This window comes from Crinia signifera, chromosome 9 (genome assembly GCF_055691185.1).
Source record: "Crinia signifera chromosome 9, ASM5569118v1, whole genome shotgun sequence".
NCBI lineage: Eukaryota > Metazoa > Chordata > Amphibia > Anura > Myobatrachidae > Crinia > Crinia signifera.
In genome coordinates this window covers 3,176,624-3,197,699 of record NC_139225.1, presented here as the reverse complement: position 1 = coordinate 3,197,699, position 21,076 = coordinate 3,176,624, and the positions used below count along the sequence as shown (strand labels likewise).

At 46.0% G+C, this 21,076-nt stretch overlaps 1 protein-coding gene across 2 annotated transcripts in view; it reads left to right on the top strand.

The window, feature by feature from the left end:
- The window catches only part of MED27 (mediator complex subunit 27), a 197,921-nt gene extending 178,445 nt beyond the window's left edge, over nucleotides 1–19,476 (top strand). Inside the window, exons 7-8 of one of the 2 annotated variants that reach the window (XM_083160916.1) lie at nucleotides 12,805–12,882; nucleotides 17,768–19,476. In XM_083160916.1, coding sequence (XP_083017042.1) covers nucleotides 12,805–12,882; nucleotides 17,768–17,902 — 213 coding nt within the window. In that variant the 3' untranslated portion in view covers nucleotides 17,903–19,476. The other variant, XM_083160917.1, reaches the window with a different exon arrangement.
- The last annotated feature ends 1,600 nt before the right edge of the window (nucleotides 19,477–21,076 follow it).

Genomic DNA, 21,076 nt, shown 5'->3' with positions numbered 1-21,076 from the left:
GGGTGCAAAATTTGGCGCTACGCCACCAAATGGAACATGTGTGCATGTGATGCAGTGAGTAGCAGTAGCAGAAAAAAAGACATAATAATGCCACTTTATAGGTCATTGGTACGACCTCACCTAGAGTATTGTATTGTGTTCAGTTCTGGAGGCCATATCTCCAGAAGGATATAAATACATTAGAGACTGTACAAAGAAGAGCAACTAAAATGGTGCATGGCCTACATCACAAAACGTACCTGGATAGACTAAAAGATCTTAATATGTATACTTTAGAGCAGAGAAGGGAAAGGGGGGACATGATAGAAACTTTCACATATATCAGGGGTTATAACAAGGTACAGGTGGGAGACATTCTTCACAGGAAGAGGAGCAGCAGAACACGAGGACATGCACTGACACTAGAGGGAGGAAGGTACAGGTGGGAGACATTCTTCACAGGAAGAGGAGCAGCAGAACACGAGGACATGCACTGACACTAGAGGGAGGAAGGTACAGGTGGGAGACATTAGTCACAGGAAGAGGAGCAGCAGAACACGAGGACATGCACTGACACTGGGGGGAGGAAGGTACAGGTGGGAGACATTAGTCACAGGAAGAGGAGCAGCAGAACACGAGGACATGCACTGACACTAGAGGGAGGAAGAATTACTTCACAGAAAGAGTAGTAGATAAGTGGAATAGCCTCCCCCCATCAGAGGTGGTAGATGCAAATACAGTAGAAAAATTTAAACATGCTTGGGATAGGCGTATTGATATCCTTACAAAGAAATAAGGATCAAATATGGTTTGAGGTAACATGTTAAAATCACACCACTCCCTCGTCACTCCACCCTCTCCCTTACTGTTACTCCTCTCTACCTTTGCCCCCTCTCCCCTGCTCTCTGTCCCCTGCTGTTCCTCCTCTTTCTGGGGGAGATTCTCTAAGCTAAAAATGCGGTAAAAACCCTGTTATCGGGGTTTTTACCACATTTTGGGATGCACTAAGGTTACCGCGGCGGGGGACATCGCCAGAAAAATCTGGCGATGCCCCATAGAAGCCTGTGCTGCCCGGACACAGGTGAGGGGGCAATGTGGGGCGGCGGGGGTCCGTGCGGGGTGGCGGGGGGGTCGTTGCGATGCGGTAGAAGCCCATAGGCTTCTATGGGGCATCGCCAGATTTTTCTGTCGATGTCCCCCGCCGCGGTAACCTTAGTGCATCCCAAAACCTGTGACCTCCTCCCTGCACTGATCCTCTTCCGGGTGCAGGGAGGAGGAGAGCCTGGCACAGCAGCAGCAGCGCCGGGTGTGGGAGGGAGGGGGAAGCCGCTGGGACCCGGCGACTCTCACCGCAAAGGACAGCTCTTAACGCAAGAGCTGTCCGTTGCTATAAGTATTTCATATGTTAGAACATATGCGATAATTATAATTGCGATAGGCGGCGAAGGGGGCGGAGATTCTTAGAGAATCTCCCCCTCTATCCCTTTGCCAGTCTCCTATCTTTCTTTCTCACCTAATCTCTTCCTTCTGCTCCTCCTTTCTCCATGCTTCACCCTATCTGACAGTCTATCCACCACCCCCCACCCACCCCCCTACCTTGCACTTTCTCTCTCGCTCTCTCCGGCACCCCTTTTTGTCCCTGATACCCTCTCTCCCCATCTTTCTATCTCTTGCTCCAGTGTTTCTCTCCCTCCCTGACATTCTCTTTCTCCTGTTCGCACTCCCCCTTTCTCTTTGACACTCTCTCTCTCTCTCTCTCTCTCTCTCTCTCTCTGTCTCTCACTTCTCTCTTTCAAGGAGCAAGAAATAGAGGGCTTCATGGAAAAAGAAAGGTAATCACTTTTTCCATGGGGCCCTCTCTTTTTTCACCCCACCCCCTCCACAGTAGTAGGGGGTTATCTCAAAAGTATTGCGACGGGACCCAGAAACAGTGGTGCAGGACCCCAATTTTATAAAGTGAGGGGACTCCGGCACCCACAATTTTTTCACTGATCATGGTGCAAGGAGGATGTCATATCCGATTTGGCCACTTTTCACCCGTTTTTTGGGACCCGACCTGTCGGAATCTGGTGAACGTGACCAAATGGGACTAGTGGGGGCCTTTACTTTGCTATGTAAGGTTGTAGTCTATCCTGGCTTAATAATCCTTTGACCATACAATAAACTAATTTATTAAATAAAAAGAGAGTAATATATTTGGTTGTGGCGGGTTACGTTTGTCTTGGGGCAAAGTTTCCAAGTAGCATAAATGTCGTTGTATGTTGCAGTCGCTTCTAGTGTTTACAAAATGCTTATGAGTCCTCCTGGGGTCTTACACACTATTGCTGACCCCTTTCCCTGTAAATTCCCTTTTCAGTAATCCTAACTTAACACCTGCGTCTATCCGGATCACTGTCTCGTAACGCTGGCACTGCTGTCAGAAAATGAAAGAAACAAATCTCTCCCCGCAGACCTTGGCTCCCACCGTCCCCAGGCCCTGAAACTTGGGAGACCTCTACCCGTCAGCCGGCCGAATGCATCCCAGATAGTCATTGCTCTTATTTCCCAATAAGCGCTGTGTCAGCACAGGCTGCCTTATCAGTGAGGCTTGTTTATGAAACCCCTGCCTTGCCGGAGGCTCCTCGGAGCACTGCGCTTTCTACGACCGCTGCAATTTCTGCTTTTAGATCATTTTTACTTGTAAACTGCCCATGCTGGCATTGAAATAATTTTACAACAGGGGGAAGCTCAGCAGTTATCCACTGAAGAAGCTTTGAAGTTTGTGAGCGCCTTGTAATGTTGATGAGATAATTTCCTGCCTGTACGCTATAAAGCAAACTTGGGCAACCGATCGCTCTTCCCCTGGAGACGTTCTACAACTTCCTGAATCATATCACCGAGCTGGTTATACATGCGAAGCATTGTCTATTGCTGGCACGTCCCTGTATGGGCCTCCTGATGTATGGGCATGTATATTGTATTGGTAACAGTTCTTGAGTTCTTGTTCTGCGTTGCTGTTGAGAACCCTTTCTGGGCTCAGCGTGTTCCATGTCTGCCCTCTCAGTGGAGAGACAGCCATCTGTACAGTTCTACAGTCCTTTGTGGAAATATTTCTTATCATTTCGTTAAATTATTTTGGAGAATAATCCATCCAAAGATTCAGTGGAGCAGATGCATTAAGCCTGGTGAAGTGATAAAGTGGAAGGTGATAATGCACCACACCAGCCAATCAGCTCAGTCTTTTTTTCCAACACAGCTGATTGGCTGGTTCAATATCACCTTCCACTTAATCACCACTTTATCACTTCACCAGACTTAATACATCTGCTCCAGTGTTTGGACTGACTGGCAGGCGCTCCTAGGCTAATGCTTCTTACCAAGTGGCCTTATTGTTAATAGCACTCACTATCATCTTACCGATCATGGCCCCCCTTTAGCAGCACACTGTGTCTGAGCCCCGTAAGGTGTGCTTCTAATGGATCTTTGTGCGCTCACACAAATGGAGAGATTTTGGATACAGCACACTTGCAGATACAAATGTACACATCGTTGCGTACATGTCTGTTCTATTCTTAGTCATAAAGAGCGTAGACAGATCTTTCTGTGAAATGGGGTGTTTAGGGGCGTTTAATAGGCGGTCACACCTAACAACCCTGACATGTGCAAGTGTTGTGGACATGTATCAAAAGCTGTGTCCTCTGTGCAGGCAGAAGAAGCCTGTAGATGACCGTTTCCTTGCATCTACAATGGGGCTATGTCCTTGTCTATGTCCTTGTCTAGGTCCTTGTGTTCTTGAACTTCTCCCTTGAAGAATATTTCCCTCCTGTACCTTGTTAAAACCCTTGGTATGTTTTGCTTCTGTCAATGCTTGAGTTTGACCATCCTCCCTTTGCGTTGGTTGCAGAGTAATGGCATGGGAGTACCTACTGTTTAAATAAAAGGTGTTTATTCATACCAAGACTATAACCACTTCTCTTGCTTTAGAATAATTATGTTCTTGTCTCTTTCGTGTAGTCATTTATTTTGCAATGTATGTTCACTTCCTAATAAAAGGAAGCCCATTCTATATCTTTGTTTGTTATAGAACAGCGCTTTCCATAAATATGGTATCAGACAAAGGCCCTTGTATACCAATATGCAAACCGCACATTACTGAACACCCTACGGATTGATTGTGAACTTCCTGCTAGGGAGCAGAACCTTGCCATTACGTCTTCCCTTTGTGTGCTGCAACTCTAAATCTTACCAATATAGTCCGCCAACAATAGACCATGGACAACAGAAGAGTTTGATTCCCCAAGGGGACGCTGCGGCGGTAAATGAAGAATGGGTCCCCTGTTGACCACCGACAGGCATATTCCACTTTTCTTTCTTTCTTTTTTTTATGTGGCATTTAAACTCTCCCAGTAAATGGTCTGTTTAGAGTGTATTCCTTAGGCCTGGCAAGCCGGTCTGCCTCCCTGATCGTCTTTAGAGAAAGGGATTCGGCCTCATGTGCTCAGCCGTTCTTGTGACAAACTCCAGGTAGCCGACTGGAAGATGAATAGATGATGTGATCTAGTAAACACAGCAGCTTGCATCATGTCGAGCTTCAAAAAAGGCCAAACAAAAGCTCCGAATGCCTATGAATACACCATCGGGAGGCTGTCCTGATTAAGGCTTCAGGCTCCTCTTTAACCGTTTAACAGATAATCCGTCTATTAGACCAGTCAGAGAAGTGAATGAAGTCTGCCACCGTATCACCACTAGACCATTTTATTGTGCCATGGCGGGATAGCCTTGTTCTAACGGTACAGCCTTAATAAGAATGTGCTATAAACTATTACATTACAGGCCAATATTATTGATCCGTAACATTAAACCATTGTCTTTTTGTTTGTCCCGTCATAATTTTCACTTATTTGCATGTGGTTAGCAGTCTACAAGGTGTGGCTATTAAATAACGTTTCATTATATTAAGTTCATTTTAAATCCATTGTTCTATGAATTCCCCATCTACATTCTTTTCCGTCGGCTTTCTCAACAGCGCTGTTACTTTCTTGTTTACCTCCGTAACTGAGGCAAAATGGCTTCCCTTGCGTACCGTTTTGACTTTAGGGAAATTAAATATGTCACATGGCGCTAGGTCTAGCGAGTATGGCGGGTGTCCTAGCACTGCAATCTGTTCCTCAGCAAGGCGGCGTGGATTAACCGGGGAGGAGGACAGTCAATAGGTCAACACCATTGGGTCGACAATCAATAGGTCAACAGGGTGAAAAGGTCAACCTGTAAAAGGTAGACAGGGTTGACACGTAGACATGAAATTGGTTGACATAAAAATGTTAACACTTTATTTTTGGGTGTTTTTTTTTATGTTTAACCAGATATGCCCGGGATTAGGGATAATGTGTCCCCTTGCGGACTAGCTTTGCTCTGCTTACCGTTCAAAATAGTTGTGTACACGCATAGAAAAATAACCAAAAGTTGTGAGATCATGACAAAAACATGTGTTGACCATTGTCATGTCAACCTAATGTACCTGTTGACCTTTTTTACCCTATGTTTTGGATCCATTGACCTATCATGCACCACCCAGCAAGACCTTCCTGGTCATTCATCGTCTTCATGACCATCACTAAATCTTCTGTGCGACTCAAGCACAGGTGACACACAGTCCGCCCGCATAAGCCTCTGTTAGCATATGGAAAGGTCCACTGGGTGTTTTTGTGTTGTCATGTTGCTCTTTTACACCACACTGGAAACACAGCTTCTTCTAGCGCTGTGTGACTACAAAGAATCTTTGGGGTGGGGGGGGGGGGGGGGGGGAGCGCGTAAATCTTGCAAAAAATGTTTGTGCTCAGGGGCCATGAGGACTTCCTGTGGGTCATGAGGGTTGTCCAGCTGTCATTAGGACCTGGTTCTTAGAAGATCTTGCTTTACAATATGGCTGCCGCCAGTGCCTATACCGTACTTTAAGCTGCTATATTTTTCTGAATTGCTTTAATGTCTATTCAGGGATGACCTTCGATCAAGCTTTACGCCATACACATTAATGGGATATACTGTAGTTTGGTTATTTAGGCCTCTATGGCGTTGTACATGTCCCACAGGCGAGCCGCTTTCCTGTGTGCATTAGCCCATTCCATGCACTCGGCGGATATGATCCCACACTGCAGAGCCAAGCTGCTGTGGGACCTCAGGTTTTTACAGCAGAGACAATACAGCCGTGTAATGTATGAAAATGTATTCTCATCAATATTGTGCAAGCAAGCTAAAGTGCTAGACGATGAATGCATTCATGAGGCCAATAGATCTGGCTATTGATGATGTGTTCTCAAGGTGAGAGAGGGCACAACTTCACGGTCATTCACAAAGCTGCCCACCATCTGTCTTCCCAGAAGCCTTAATATGAAACTAATAGGGTCGGAATGTTACAAGCAAATTGTATTTATCAGTTCTGCTACGTGTGCAGCGATCAATACCTTCTGTACAGCGGACATGAAAAAGTCCATTTCATGTCAGTCGTGCGTACGCCACCGTCAGTCTCTAACACACGTGTTCTGTCGCGGAACTGTTCTGGAACTTTGTATGTGTTGGGGACGCGGCGATAACGCGTGACCTTCACTCTATTTAATGAGAACAGATTCCGTTGTTGAAGTTACCCCTGTTATTGCTAAAGGACAAGAGCTACATCATGGAAGAGAGATCAAATAGGCAACTGGATGTATTTAAATAATTAATTGCATTAATGCTTGTTTACATATAATCTCTAATTAAAGAGATTGTATGTTTGCAGTGACCCTCATATATATATATCTATATATATATATCTATATATATATATATATATATATATATATATATATATATATATATACATGATTTTTTGCATTCTTTAACCCGTCATTCACTTCTTTATGACCAGACCAAATTTCTTTTGAGATTTTTGTTCAACTCAGGATGACTTTTATATATTTATTTGACTTCTAGCCTTTTAGATTTTTGGACTAGTTTTTAGCTTGTAAGTTTTTAGGGAAATGGGCAGAAAGAGGAAGCGATTGTTACTGACATCCAATTTGGGCCTGATTCATTTTTGATCTGATGGGGCCGAATTCGGCTCCGTTTCCGATGGTGGGGGTCTGCAAACCCCCTGTGCAAACGCCTCCTGTGAGTATCCCACTCGCCAAGACCTTCGCACTGTCGGGGAGGGGGCAGGGGAACGCCCAGCATATTTATTTGTGAATAGGGAAAAAAATAATTAATCGTCGACCATCTAATTATTTTTTACCCGTACTCATCCTCTCACATGCAAATGCGTGAATTAATGCAGTGGGAGGGGGGGGCGGATGTTTGGTCGGGCGCCAGGCGATGGTTTCCTGGGCTGCGAACATATGCAGCCTAGCAAACAGGTCTGAATCAGGCCGTTAGTCGCCTGAAAATATTGCTTAGTATTACAGAGTAACGCAATGTCAATATGTCTATATTATTCCAGGACTGACCTATTCATAGACTGCTGTGCTTATTTTAATTTTTGGTTCTATTTATTACATTTTTTTAGTTTTACATCTTTTTTTTTTTACATTTCTGATGATCACATATAATGGTCCTGTAGGTCCAGCGTTTGTCATTGTGTGAGTATGGGATGATCGGTCCAGGTGCGGGCAGAATAAAGTATACACACTGTGAGATTGGGTGTCACCGGGACAGTTAACCCTTTGCAATCCAAATAGTTTTTTTTGCAATTCAAACAGTCTGGTTTAAATTAATTGGATTTTTTTTTATTATTCAAAAATGGTCTACAATGAAGGTTGAACAATGTTAATGTTCTTATGTTAAAGTGTCTCACCACTGGATCTGCTACTAGCGCTAAAGGCCCATACATACCCAGTTTGAGTGGCTTTCAGCTCAAAGCCGCCCCCGGTGAGTGCTGCTGCGCGCTCCCGCATCATCGCCGGGAAAGCTGCTCATCTGCTGGTTATACCAGCAGATGAGCGGCTTTCAGGACGGCTTTGTATTACGCTGCGCTATGCAACACTGTCTCCCCCCCTCCATCGGTGCCGGGCAGGGGGAAAGCCGCTCCGTGTGTATGCACTGAGCGGCTTTCTCGCAGCGATGATTGACATCATCGCTGTCCATACACGCTGGGCATAGTCGCCTTAAGGCTGTTGAGCCTGACTAGACGTTGGACCTGAAAGGGTTAAGCACAAATGCAGAATGAGTCCATGTCTCCAGGTTATGGTGTTTAAAGTTTAAGATTTGAGAGACCATAATCATTAATTATCAGTATTTTTCTTTTCTTGTTTTTTTTTTTTTATTATTTCCTTAATTCTTTTTTATTGACTAACCATTTATTGTTTGTCCTTTTTATTGTATTTTTATTTTTTTATATGTTTTTTTACTGTTCGACTGATAATCAGCAGCTGGGATTTAGTGTCCCCCCTGCCGAGCGCTGAAAAGGAGGCGTGGCCATAAGAAACAGCCGTGGATAGTCGAGATCCCGCCGTGAGCTCAACAATCTATGGCCATTCTCGGCAGAATAGGCCCGGCCGCTTTTAAAGTCGGGTTCGTTCTGCCGAGATGCCTATTCAATGCTGTCGGGAAAGACCACATTGAATAGGCACCCGCCGATATTTCCCCCGTCGGAAATAGTGGTGGGGGATTGAATACCCCCCTTAATGTCAGTATGCTGGGTAAGTTATCAAGGATTAGATGCATCATATCTATCGCTGCCTCTCGTCTGTCTTTTGTGGGTGGCCTAGATTTTTAGTACGCATGCTGCTCATTGAAAAAGTCCTGGAGATGTCATTAAGAGATCTCTGGGTTTCTCTGGGAAAGCAGCATTTCCACCTTCTGAAATACAGATGTGTCCTCAAACATCTCGCCCCAGTACACCGTGCACTGCGTGATGCCTGGTGTGAGCAAGCTGGCACTTCCCCTTCAGTTCTGCGAACGCTGGGAGGCTTTGTTTTGCCGAAAATGCATCTTATTCACATAGCTATGCGTATTAGACACACAAGCAGACCTTGTTGATTAAAATGATATGTGGCTTGCTGTGTGTGTGATTGTGGTTATATCTGCATGCAAAGGACTGTTACAGGGTCTTCCCAGAAAACATTATATATGCCGATACAACCACTTACACACAATATAGGCACATCATTTTAATTAGCATAAGCTGCTTGAGCATCTAAAACGCATGGCAATGTAAATAAGGCGTATTTGAAAGAAAAAAGTATTGCAAGTATTGATTTGATTTAGATTTCCCTTCTGTTCATTCACTTTGCATTTAGTTAATTGATAAAAAAAAACTTAACACATTAATTTTATTTACTCCTGCCTGAAACCTTTGTACAGTGTTGTATATCTGGCATGACAAAAAGATCAGTGAGTGTAGCACAATATTACCAAGCGTTCTACCATTAATAGTGATTGTTACTTCCCTGCTACAGAGCGCGGTGACATCTGGTCTCAGTCTCCGTGACAGGGCTCACTCATATTATAAAGTATATGCGGATGGTTCTATACGTAGGGTAAATGATGTACGTATCCATGTTTCATCACCTTAACATCTGCAGGAACTGCATTCCCTCCTCTCGGTGCCGGGGGGGGGGGGGGGGGCAGATCGCTGCTCATACTGACCGTCTGTCCTAAGGCAGTGCACCAGCCTGTTTCCATGGCATGGCGCTATCACCATGCACCGTGACAAGTTGGCAGTGATTGCTGCTCATGTGCCCTTTAGACACAGGAGTCTAATCACACTACACACCCGCACCACCATTACTAGCTGTGACATAGTCTACCTGATCTTAGAAGGACATAGGGAACATTACACACACGTTACCTTACTTGTTAATGGAATAAAGACAGAGAATTTTTTTTATCTTTTTTCGATGTATCTCCTGTGACGGTTATACAAAAATAATAATAATACAGTGTTATACACAGACACACATACAGCACTTCTGTATAAGCAATGTAAGACAGAAACTTTGTATCCTGTGGCATGTCATAGATACAATATAGCTGACCCCATGACTCATGAGTACAATACAGCCGACCCCATGACTCATGAGTACAATACAGCCGACCTCATGAGTACAATATAGCTGACCCCATGACTCATGAGTACAATATAGCCGACCCCATGACTCATGAGTACAATATAGCTGACCCCATGACTCATGAGTACAATATAGCTGACCCCATGACTCATGAGTACAATATAGCTGACCCCATGACTCATGAGTACAATACAGCCGACCCCATGACTCATGAGTACAATATAGCTGACCCCATGACTCATGAGTACAATACAGCCGACCCCATGACTCATGAGTACAATATAGCCGACCCCATGACTCATGAGTACAATATAGCTGACCCCATGACTCATGAGTACAATATAGCTGACCCCATGACTCATGAGTACAATATAGCTGACCCCATGACTCATGAGTACAATATAGCCGACCCCATGACTCATGAGTACAATATAGCCGACCCCATGACTCATGAGTACAATATAGCTGACCCCATGACTCATGAGTACAATATAGCCGACCCCATGACTCATGAGTACAATATAGCCGACCCCATGACTCATGAGTACAATATAGCTGACCCCATGACTCATGAGTACAATATAGCTGACCCCATGACTCATGAGTACAATATAGCTGACCCCATGACTCATGAGTACAATATAGCTGACCCCATGACTCATGAGTACAATATAGCTGACCCCATGACTCATGAGTACAGTATAGCTGACCCCATGACTCATGAGTACAATATAGCCGACCCCATGGCTCATGAGTACAGTATAACACGGTACTTAACATACAGCGTATAATATGACTCCCTACATTGTATATCCCATGCCCTGCAGTATTCATCCGTATCCGTTCTGTGTGTGTGATGGGGACGGTGGTAATGGGAGGAAGCACGGCAGTCGGAAGCTTTATTACAGACAATCCTATAGCGGAGAAGGAGCGTTACCTGGATGACCGCGTCTCGTGCCCAGCACTGCGCTATATAATCGCACCTATATGGCTGACCAATCACTATCAGCAGTATTGTAACAGATCTGCTATCGGGGGTTCCGGTGAATTGATTAATGCTGCTTTATATTCTTCTCATAACAGATGGAAACTGGAAATGGGTAAAAACCGGAACTGGACTTAACCTGGAACTTAGACTCCAGTCATCAAACTGTGCTTGTGGTGTCCGATCTGGGGAACGTCCCATCCGGTGGGTATGCCTCTGGCATCTATCACCAGAGAGATGGGGATGGAGACATGACAGCCTCCCTGTATGGTTCGGGGATGTAGTAAAATCTGGAAGAGTCCAGACCATACAGGGAGGCTCTCTCCTTCCCCATATCCCTGGTGACAGGTGTTACATGCACCCTCACCAATAGGGGACACCCCTTGGACATGCACTCTCAGGTGGGGCACTACAAGCTCCAGAATGGCAGTTTGATGAATGGCGCCTGTCTGGTCCGATTCCAGTTTTTATCGAGTCCCTGTATACTTGTGATGGGCCAGTTACTTTCACTTGCCTCGTTGGCCATAAGTTGCTGGCTATTTTCTGATTTAAACCAGTTGTGTTCCTTCTTCTACTTAACATGTCCAGTATTACAAGGCTTGCCATGACGCCCATTCCAGGCACTGCTATACCCTTCTGTGTGACGCTGGCCAGCAGAGAGGCCGGGGTAGCACAGCCCTCAGTCACACATTATTCCCAGCTCATTACTACAGGATAGTTCTTACAGTGCCGTCTGAGGCAGCGGCTTTCTTTCTGGAGCACTTTTGGCTGGGTATTGCATTACACATTAGCCTTTTAAGTAATTCCCTTTCCCGCTGGGTGACGAGTACATGACATGGACCATAAATGAGGCAGGACTTCCTTATACATACGGCCCATTTCTTTTATAACAGGATGTTCAGAAACGCAGAACAGGTGAGAACTCAGTTTAGCCCAAAGCGATGTCTTGAGTAGAAGAGATAAAATACCAGGAACACATCGTACATGAGACGGTACTTGACGGTGATGATAAACCTGTTCCTCTGCTCCTTGTAATCATTGATCTGTATCTGTCCTCATTGTCTATGCACAGAGCGCCCCCCCCCCCCCACCACCATGTCTCTGTCCTGCTCACGTCTCTCTTCTCACCAGCAACTGTTTTTTACTTCTTTCACCCATCACTCAGAAAGTGCCAACATCTCAATGTTCCTCTGCTTCGTTTTCCACCTCCCGTTCAGCATTGATCTTTGCGTCGTTCCGATGTCCGTGTTTGCACAGATAAAGGCTGTCTCTCCTCCTGACAGCCCTGCTGGCTGCGCGCTTGTACTTCACCAGATGTGTACTTACACTTCTTTTAGATGTGTCAAATAATTTTCTGGAAAGTGGGAATTTGCAGTTGGGCAGCTGTCTGCCTCTGCCTGTTATCTCCCATCTAAGCCCAGACTACATTGGGAACAATCTACCTCTGTCAGTCAGTGTCTGTCTTTGCCCTCTTGGCACAGATAACCCCAGCTCCTTGTTAGGTAGTCTATAATCCCAAGCAGAAATCTGTCAAGGTAAATGTTGAGGATGTTTCTCTGCTTCGCAGGGAAATCAGCCTTCATTTTATATGGGGGGGTAGTTGGGAACCTTGTGTATGTTTTAGAACACATGGAGATTTACTGAACTGAATGAAATAATGCAAAGTTCACGGTAGGCGGTATACCAGACAACGCACACTGGGGCTTGCAGTAGCGGGAGAAGAGGTCATTGCCTCTCTCTTGTATTAGGTGCCGGTTACTACTTTCACAAGCAATTGGTATGTGTTCCTAACATCATGTACTGTTCTTATTGTATTCTCAGGTTACAGATCATGCCACAACAGCCCTCCTGCATTATCAGCTGCCCCAGATGCCCGATGTGGTGGTCCGATCATTTATGGTAAGGCTAAGCCTAGAAATACTAATGTTTCTAGGACGTGGAAATCCTGGCACGTGAACCCAAGAGGCTTGGTACGGTTACCTGACATGACCACAGTAATATCAGGTGCATGACATTGGTGTAAAGGAAGATTGGGGTTTCTTTCGTGTACTGAGACGATGGGAATCGGCTATTTAACGTCTGTTTCCCTTTACTTCCAATAACTTAAATATCGCTCTGTTCCCTCTGGGAATATTTCTGAAAAATACTTTAAACAAAGATTTTAAACACATGATAATACTAAGGCTGGGAAATATATATCTTTCGACCAACTAATGATATATCATTAGGGGATATGTACGTTGTCCCCGGACATATACACTGGGCTCTGCAGCACAGCGGATGCTGATATATCTGACTGCACTAACTCTGGCGGCATGGACCACCGCCACTGCACATGTAAATGTCCGCCCAGTTGTGACGTCTGGCCCAACAGATGGAGGACTGATTGGTAAGTTTGTATAGCTAATCAGCCCCTCGGCGCAGTGATCAGTCGCCAGCTTTGTGTGCCCAGCCTAAGACAAAAATCCGATGATACAGTATGGAAGAAGGTCTTGTAGTAGAGACACATGTGTTGAGTTGAAAATAGCATTAGTAAATTGTTAGTTGAATGAGGACTGAGGCCGCGTTAAGACCCCCCCTGTGTATTTGTGACCCCTCCCTGTGTATTTGTGACCGTCATTTCCTTACTCCGGCGCTCATATCACAGCGGTGGTGTCCAAGAAGAGCGAGATTTCTCCCTAAAATATTGGAGACCATTTGTGCCTCATTGCATGTAAGCAGGACCATATCAGCCCTTGGCGATTTCTATTAATAGTTCTTTGAAATAAAGTAAGATTTTATGTAGAGTTGAGGCCAATGAGAGCTGCATATCACCGCACATGGTAATGTTACACAAGGAGCCGAGGAGTTCTCCTCAAATGAGCTCTGACAAGTGAAAAGGTCTCGCAGTCCCCAGCCCCGCAGCGCAGTCAGCAGGTACTCGCTCTATAACCTCCCGGGGAGGGGGCTCTGTGATTGATTTGGCTAAAACTCCAGCTGAGATCCCGTTCCTGAACATCTGACAGACACTCAATGGACGTGTCAATAATTCTGGGCCCTTCACCAGTCAGCCGAGCAGCGGAGCTTGCAGCGTTCAGAAAACGTCTTAATCACCTTCCGCTTTGAGAGCACTTTAATCTCACAGCCTGCGCTCTTTCACCCCGACGTAAGTCGCTGTGAGGAACAATTTCGCTTGGATCCGAGGGTTACTAACATCACATTTAGATGAAGAATGGATTCTGTGCCGCATCCACCAATCAGGATTTGTTCTATATCTGTGTATGGTCATCAAGCAGGCGATACGGACTAAGTCGACATAGAGAAAATGTCGGCACACGAAAAGGTCTTTGCTTTTTTAAATCCATGTGGTGAAATCTACAAACTGACACAAAATAAAAAATGTCTCATGTCGGCCTTTTCATGTGCTGACTATTTCCACATCTACCTATTGCTTGTGTTGACATTTGTCCAAGTTGACCTTTGGAATGTTAAGTATTTGGTGTCGGCATGGACACATAACCCACCAAGCAGCAGTTGTCCGTTGTCTGTGAATAGCTGAACAATGGAAGGAGTGTGTGGTTGCCGGAGGATGGGAGGATATTTATATCACAGCTGATGGAAGTTGGTGTCCTGGGGGCAAGTCCTTCTTTCCGGCTCTGAGTTAGTGCATATTGCACAGTGTGTATACAGCTTGTCCCCGCAGAATCAGTATCGCAATCTAGTGTTATCGTTTAGTCCAAATCGGCCATAGTCAAAATTGCACAGAAATATAGTCAAAATCTGTAGTTCTGGGCTCCGGGAGTCCAAGGGAAATCGCACCGTGTGTATGCACATTACCGGTAACCATCATATCTATCTCTCTGTATTACAATCTTATCAGTCCCTATGTACGACTATTTTATCAGCCCCCCTGTCCGGCCACCTTGTCAGCCCCCCTGTCCGGCCACCTGGTCGGCCCCCCTGTCCGGCCACCTGGTCGGCCCCCCTGTCCGGCCACCTGGTCGGCCCCCCTGTCCGGCCACCTGGTCGGCCCCCCTGTCCGGCCACCTGGTCGGCCCCCCTGTCCGGCCACCTGGTCGGCCCCCCTGTCCGGCCACCTGGTCGGCCAAAAGTTAATACAGCTAAATACAGTACTAAATTAATGTCTAATTTTCCTACATTTAATAACTAAATAATTCTCATTGCCTCTGTTAGTGTAGAAAGATCCCATAGACTCATTTGAATAAATCCATTGCTCCCCATTTGTTACATAGATAATATTGACATCGTACATAAGTGACTTAATTGGGTCCCAAATGTTTCTGCAGTGGGATTAATGTATATCTGGGTTTTCTTGGATCTCTCTGATCCAACCATATGGATTTCGTGGTCCATATGGAAAATAAAAACCTTATAGATGACACAGACTGTTCCCAAAGTGCTGCTAATACACAGTGACTTCATCTCTGGTAATCCCGCCTGTTTACCAGTTAGGCAGCCAATCCTGACTGTCTCTTCCCTCCCACATAAATTGGCCATGTAAAGTGGTGATTACGCAGCGTATTTTGCCTTTAGGAAGTATTGAACGTTTTACAAACTGCCAAAACCAATTCTAAAAACCTTGCGGTTTCCTATATGCTACTCTGTAGCAAGTCATTGTGAATGTCACATCTCCTTTATTAGTACGTATAAAGATCAATGAAGGCCTTGATCAGGTGGGAGTCCTAATAATACCCCTTTCACACTTGCAAAAATATCCCGGGTTTTGCACATGAACGCGCATCAACCTGGGATTTAGCTAAGTGTGAAAGGGTCTTCAAAGAATATCCCGGAATTTCTACCCAGGTCCTGACCTGGGTAGATTCCGGAAACGACCCAGGATGTGGTCAGTGTGAATGGTCCCGTACACGGGACTTTAAAAAAGCTGCTGATTGGAGCTTTCTTGGGTTCACAAATGCTGATGTCATCTTTCAGAGCCCTGGAGTCCATTTCTAATGACATATGTATTTGCAGGGATTTCCCGGGATCAGTGTGAATGTCCCGGGCCGATCCCAGGTCTGAGTGCAGTGTGAAAGGGTACATTCCCGAGTAGAGTCCCAGGAAGCATCCGGGAACATATTCCCGAGTATGACCCGGCTCTGCGAGTGTGAAAGGGGTATAATACTTTTCTTGCACCTTGTGAATTTGCGGCAATTTCGACGATACAAGTGGTTTTCGTTGATGCTGGATTTTTGCCCTGACAAAAAAAAGTCAGCACTGGGATTGATTAGGCAAATCGAATTTACCTAAAACAACAAGCGAAAACTGCATTTTTTTCGGCTGGTAAAATTTTAGTCCGGAATTGAATATGGGCCTCTGCATTCATGGCCTCATAGGGGTATCCTATGATGTCCAGATCAATGCAGCTGCTTTCGGACAGTTTTTCCACCTATGCAGGTGAAAGTCAAATCTGTATCGGTGGAAAATAGTCGAAAACAGACACATTTTCTACTTAAACTCATGGATCAGCGAGTAATTCACTGATCCATGTATTTTAAGCAGGGCCGTAACTAGGGGGGGCTAGGGGGTCACGCGCACCGGGCGCTGGAGGGTGGGGGCGCTAGTGTGGTGTCCCAGCAGCGTGGTCCCTGGGATGAGCAGCGGGGGTCCGGGGACTGGTGGGTTAATACTAGGTCCTAGCGGGGTCCCGGGGACTGGTGGGTTAACTCCGGTTCCTAGCGCTGCCAGACGGTGGGCGGGAAGCAGGTTTTGAAAAGACTTGCCGGACGCTGATTGGCTGAATTCAGCCAATCAGCGTCCGGCAAGTCTTTTCAAAGTCATCAGCGCTTCCCGCCGCCAGGCAGATAGCGCTAGGAGATGGAGTGAGTGAAGGCTGCCTCTACACCAGTCCCTGGACGCTACACACAGGTATGTTGGCAGCGGGGGTCCAGGGAATGGTGTAGCGGCAGCTTTCACATACACAGCCGCTCGCTATTTGCCTGGCGGCTTTCACATACACAGCCGCTCGCTATTTGCCTGGCGGCGGGAAGCGCTGATGATTTTGAAAAGACTAGCCAATCAGCGTCCGGCAAGTCTTTTCAAAATCTGCCTCCCGCCCACCGCCCAGCAGCGCTAGGAGCCGGAGTTAACCTTCTCCAGTCCCCGGACCCCCGCTGCCTGACCCCAGGCGCCGAAACACCTAGTTTCGGCCCTGTTTTAAGACTCGACACTTGGATTGAATAGGTGAAATGTAAATTTCACCTATTCAATCCAATGGGAACAGATTCAATAACCCCCTTAGTGACACTCAAACCTAGGACTTCAGTGCTGTGGGGCAGTAAATGCCAACCACTACACACAGTGTGCTGCCCAAAGATATATTCCTAATTAATCAAGGGAACATGAAATCTGATATTCTTTCTCTAAAACAGAATTTGAGGATGGCGGAGCATTTTATAATGTAAAATGTTGCAAAAATCCAGCATATTAAACATGTATTTATAGCATTATATCTGTGCAGTGCTTCTTATTTTTGGCGAGTATGACGGTTTTCCTGCGTGTTAAATAAAATTTTCCCTGACAGATGGGCTGCTGAATTTAGGAGAGCTGAGCCTTGGAGGAAAAAAAGTACAATCTCTTGATAATTGTTAAAATCAGCTATCTTGTGACCTTGGAAAGAGAGAGCGAAATAGTTGGGGCACTTTTGCTGCTGTGAATTCAGTGCGTCTTGCATGGGTCCATGCCAGTGAGTGTCATCTCGTCACCGAGTGTATTAAACATGACAGCTGGGATGACATTTCTGATTTCACTTCTTTTTTTCCCCCCCTTCCCTCTTCCATCTTTGCAGACCTGGTTAAGAAGTTATATCAAGCTGTTCCAGGCTCCGTGCCAACGCTGCGGGAAGTTTTTGCAGGACGGCCTGCCACCCACGTGGAGGGATTTTCGTACCTTGGAGGCCTTTCATGATACCTGCCGGCAGTAGCAAGGAGTATTGATTTATAGGACTTGGGAACATTGCAGAGATCGCATTGATGCCAACATTGCTGTGATGTAATTGCTTCTACGTTAGCCAGATATCCCAAGAAATGAAAGGGCTTTTTGGACGAGATGAAGTTGCTCATGGTGACCCGGGAACATGGACCTCTGACCCTTCACAGATGAGATGTTCTTCTCTAGAGACAACGTTAGTGGCAAAGACATTTCTCCATGCCGGAGGCCCAGCCGTGACATTCAGCGATGGCTCAGATCTTGGACTTAAGGGCATCTGGGAGTTGAATGATTTGTACATCTGATTCTCCATCGTGTTAAACTCCATGTTTATCTCTATAAGAGTACATGAAACATTTTCTATCATTTATTATTCACCATGTTCGATAAAGTAGGATATTGTACAAGACAGTTTTTCATTTTTGATAAATCAATATTTTTATCCTGTGTTCAGCTATGAGTTTGTTCAATAAGTTGTCTGCCGATACTTGTGGAACGTGGGCAGCGGACATTATTAAGGGGCTGATTCAGTGGTGAATGCAGAGGTGCTGCATCTGTGTATTCGCAGTCTGTGCATGCATTGGAGGCACCATGTTCGCACTTAGTGCCAGTTTACCGTGTAGACAGAATTGCGGCCTATTCAGAGGTGACTGTGCACATGTGGCTGACAGATCTCTTGCCCCAAAGCATTGGGCTGCTACAAATTACCGACGATGGTGTCGACAGCTGCCCACAAATAGACAAAGGGGGTAGTCAATTCCTGATGCTAATTCCGACAGGGGAAATAACAGCAGGCGCCTATTTAATGCTGTCTTCCCTGTTTTCCCGAGATCGCCCGTTAATTGTTGCGATCACGGCCGGATCTCGACAATCCACCACCCTTTACACGGCAACACCACCTTATTGCCAATCGGCAGGTGGGACATTGAATCCTGCTTGGCAATTTGCAGTTGAGCAAAACAAAAATGGGCCAGGGTCACGGCTGTCTCCCCTGAATACCCCTCATAAGATGTACAGCCACTTGGACCCGGCCGACACTGAGGAGAGCACGGAACACAACCATACGTACAGCTGCTGTGCATGTGACACTACATTAGCCCCAAAGTGTAAAGGACACTGAAAGGTTTTGGGTACCAAAGAGTGAACCCTACCATTGTCCAGCTCAGTCATTTTTATTGTAGTATTTGTTTTGATCATGCTCGATATAGAAGAAACCTAACAAAATAAAAATTAAATATGGCGGTTTACACTGAGCGATGTACATTATGATTTTTTCACTGTGTTCTATTTCGCTAGGGTTAAACTAGCAACGGGAATTGTGATACTGCGGCTCATCAATACCCAACACACTTCTCTCCGACCATGGGTAGAGCTGGTCTTATGTGTTTTTTTTACTTGCCAAACCTGCAGCATTCATGGAACATATAAATTCCATTGGGTGGAAGGTCTGCGGTAGTGGAGACCATGATGCTGGGACTCCTTGTTCTGCACATACCTTGGATATTGTCTTTGTGTAAGTTTGCATTTTATTGCATAGCTTGTGAATAAATGAAAAATGATTTTACACTATGCAAAGTCTCCTGATCATTTTGGGTAAAAGAGGATGCCGGTCCCCAAAGACGTGGTTGGTTCCCTGATTGCAGGATATGAGTTTGATACAAAGGGGGACTCCGCCATCAGTTAACCCTTTGAGTGCCAAAATATTTGAATTTACCAAAATAGGTGTGAAAATTGACAAACATTTTTATTCATCATAATAACCTGCAATGTTACCGTACTGTATATAGGTAAAATAATCTTTTTTTACACAACATTTTTTTTTTTCAATTCATATAACAAATGTGAGCAACGCTGGCATTTTTTTGGTTAGGAGTAGGGTAGAGGCGGGTGTTTCTGGTTAGGAGTGGGATAGAGGCTGGTGTTTCTGGTTAGGAGTGGGATAGAGGCGGGTGTTTCTGGTTAGGAGTGGGGTAGAGGCATGGTTGTTTCTGGATAGGAGTGGGGTAGAGGCTGGTGTTTCTGGTTAGGAGTGGGATAGAGGCGGGTGTTTCTGGTTAGGAGTAGGGTAGAGGCGGGTGTTTCTGGTTAGGAGAGCGATAGAGGCGGGTGTTTCTGGTTAGGAGTGGGATAGAGGCGGGTGTTTCTGGTTAGGAGTGGGATAGAGGCGGGTGTTTCTGGTTAGGAGGGGGATAGAGGCGGGTGTTTCTGGTTAGGAGGGGGATAGAGGCGGGTGTTTCTGGTTAGGAGTGGGATAGAGGCGGGTTTTTCTGGTTAGGAGGGGGATAGAGGCGGGTTTTTCTGGTTAGGAGGGGGATAGAGGCGGGTTTTTCTCGTTAGGAGGGGGATAGAGGCGGGTGTTTCTGGTTAGGAGTGGGATAGAGGCGGGTGTTTCTGGTTAGGAGTGGGATAGAGGCTGGTGTTTCTGATTAGGAGTGGGATAGAGGCGGGTGTTTCTGGTTAGGAGTGGGATAGAGGCGGGTGTTTCTGGTTAGGAGTGGGGTAGAGGCTGGTGTTTCTGGTTAGGAGTGGGATAGAGGCGGGTGTTTCTGGTTAGGAGTGGGATAGAGGCGGGTGTTTCTGGTTAGGAGTGGGGTAGAGGCTGGTGTTTCTGGTTAGGAGGGGGATAGAGGCGGGTGTTTCTGGTTAGGAGTGGGGTAGAGGCGGGTGTTTCTGGTTAGGAGGGGGATAGAGGCGAGTGTTTCTGGTTAGGAGGGGGATAGAGGCGGGTGTTTCTGGTTAGGAGTGGGATAGAGGCGGGTGTTTCTGGTTAGGAGAGCGATAGAGGCGGGTGTTTCTGGTTAGGAGTGGGATAGAGGCGGGTGTTTCTGGTTAGGAGGGGGATAGAGGCGGGTGTTTCTGGTTAGGAGGGGGATAGAGGCGGGTGTTTCTGGTTAGGAGGGGGATAGAGGCGGGTGTTTCTGGTTAGGAGTGGGATAGAGGCGGGTTTTTCTGGTTAGGAGGGGGATAGAGGCGGGTTTTTCTGGTTAGGAGGGGGATAGAGGCGGGTTTTTCTCGTTAGGAGGGGGATAGAGGCGGGTGTTTCTGGTTAGGAGGGGGATAGAGGCGGGTGTTTCTGGTTAGGAGTGGGATAGAGGCGGGGCTTTCTGGTTAGGAGTGGGATAGAGGCGGGGCTTTCTGGTTAGGAGTGGGATAGAGGCGGGTGTTTCTG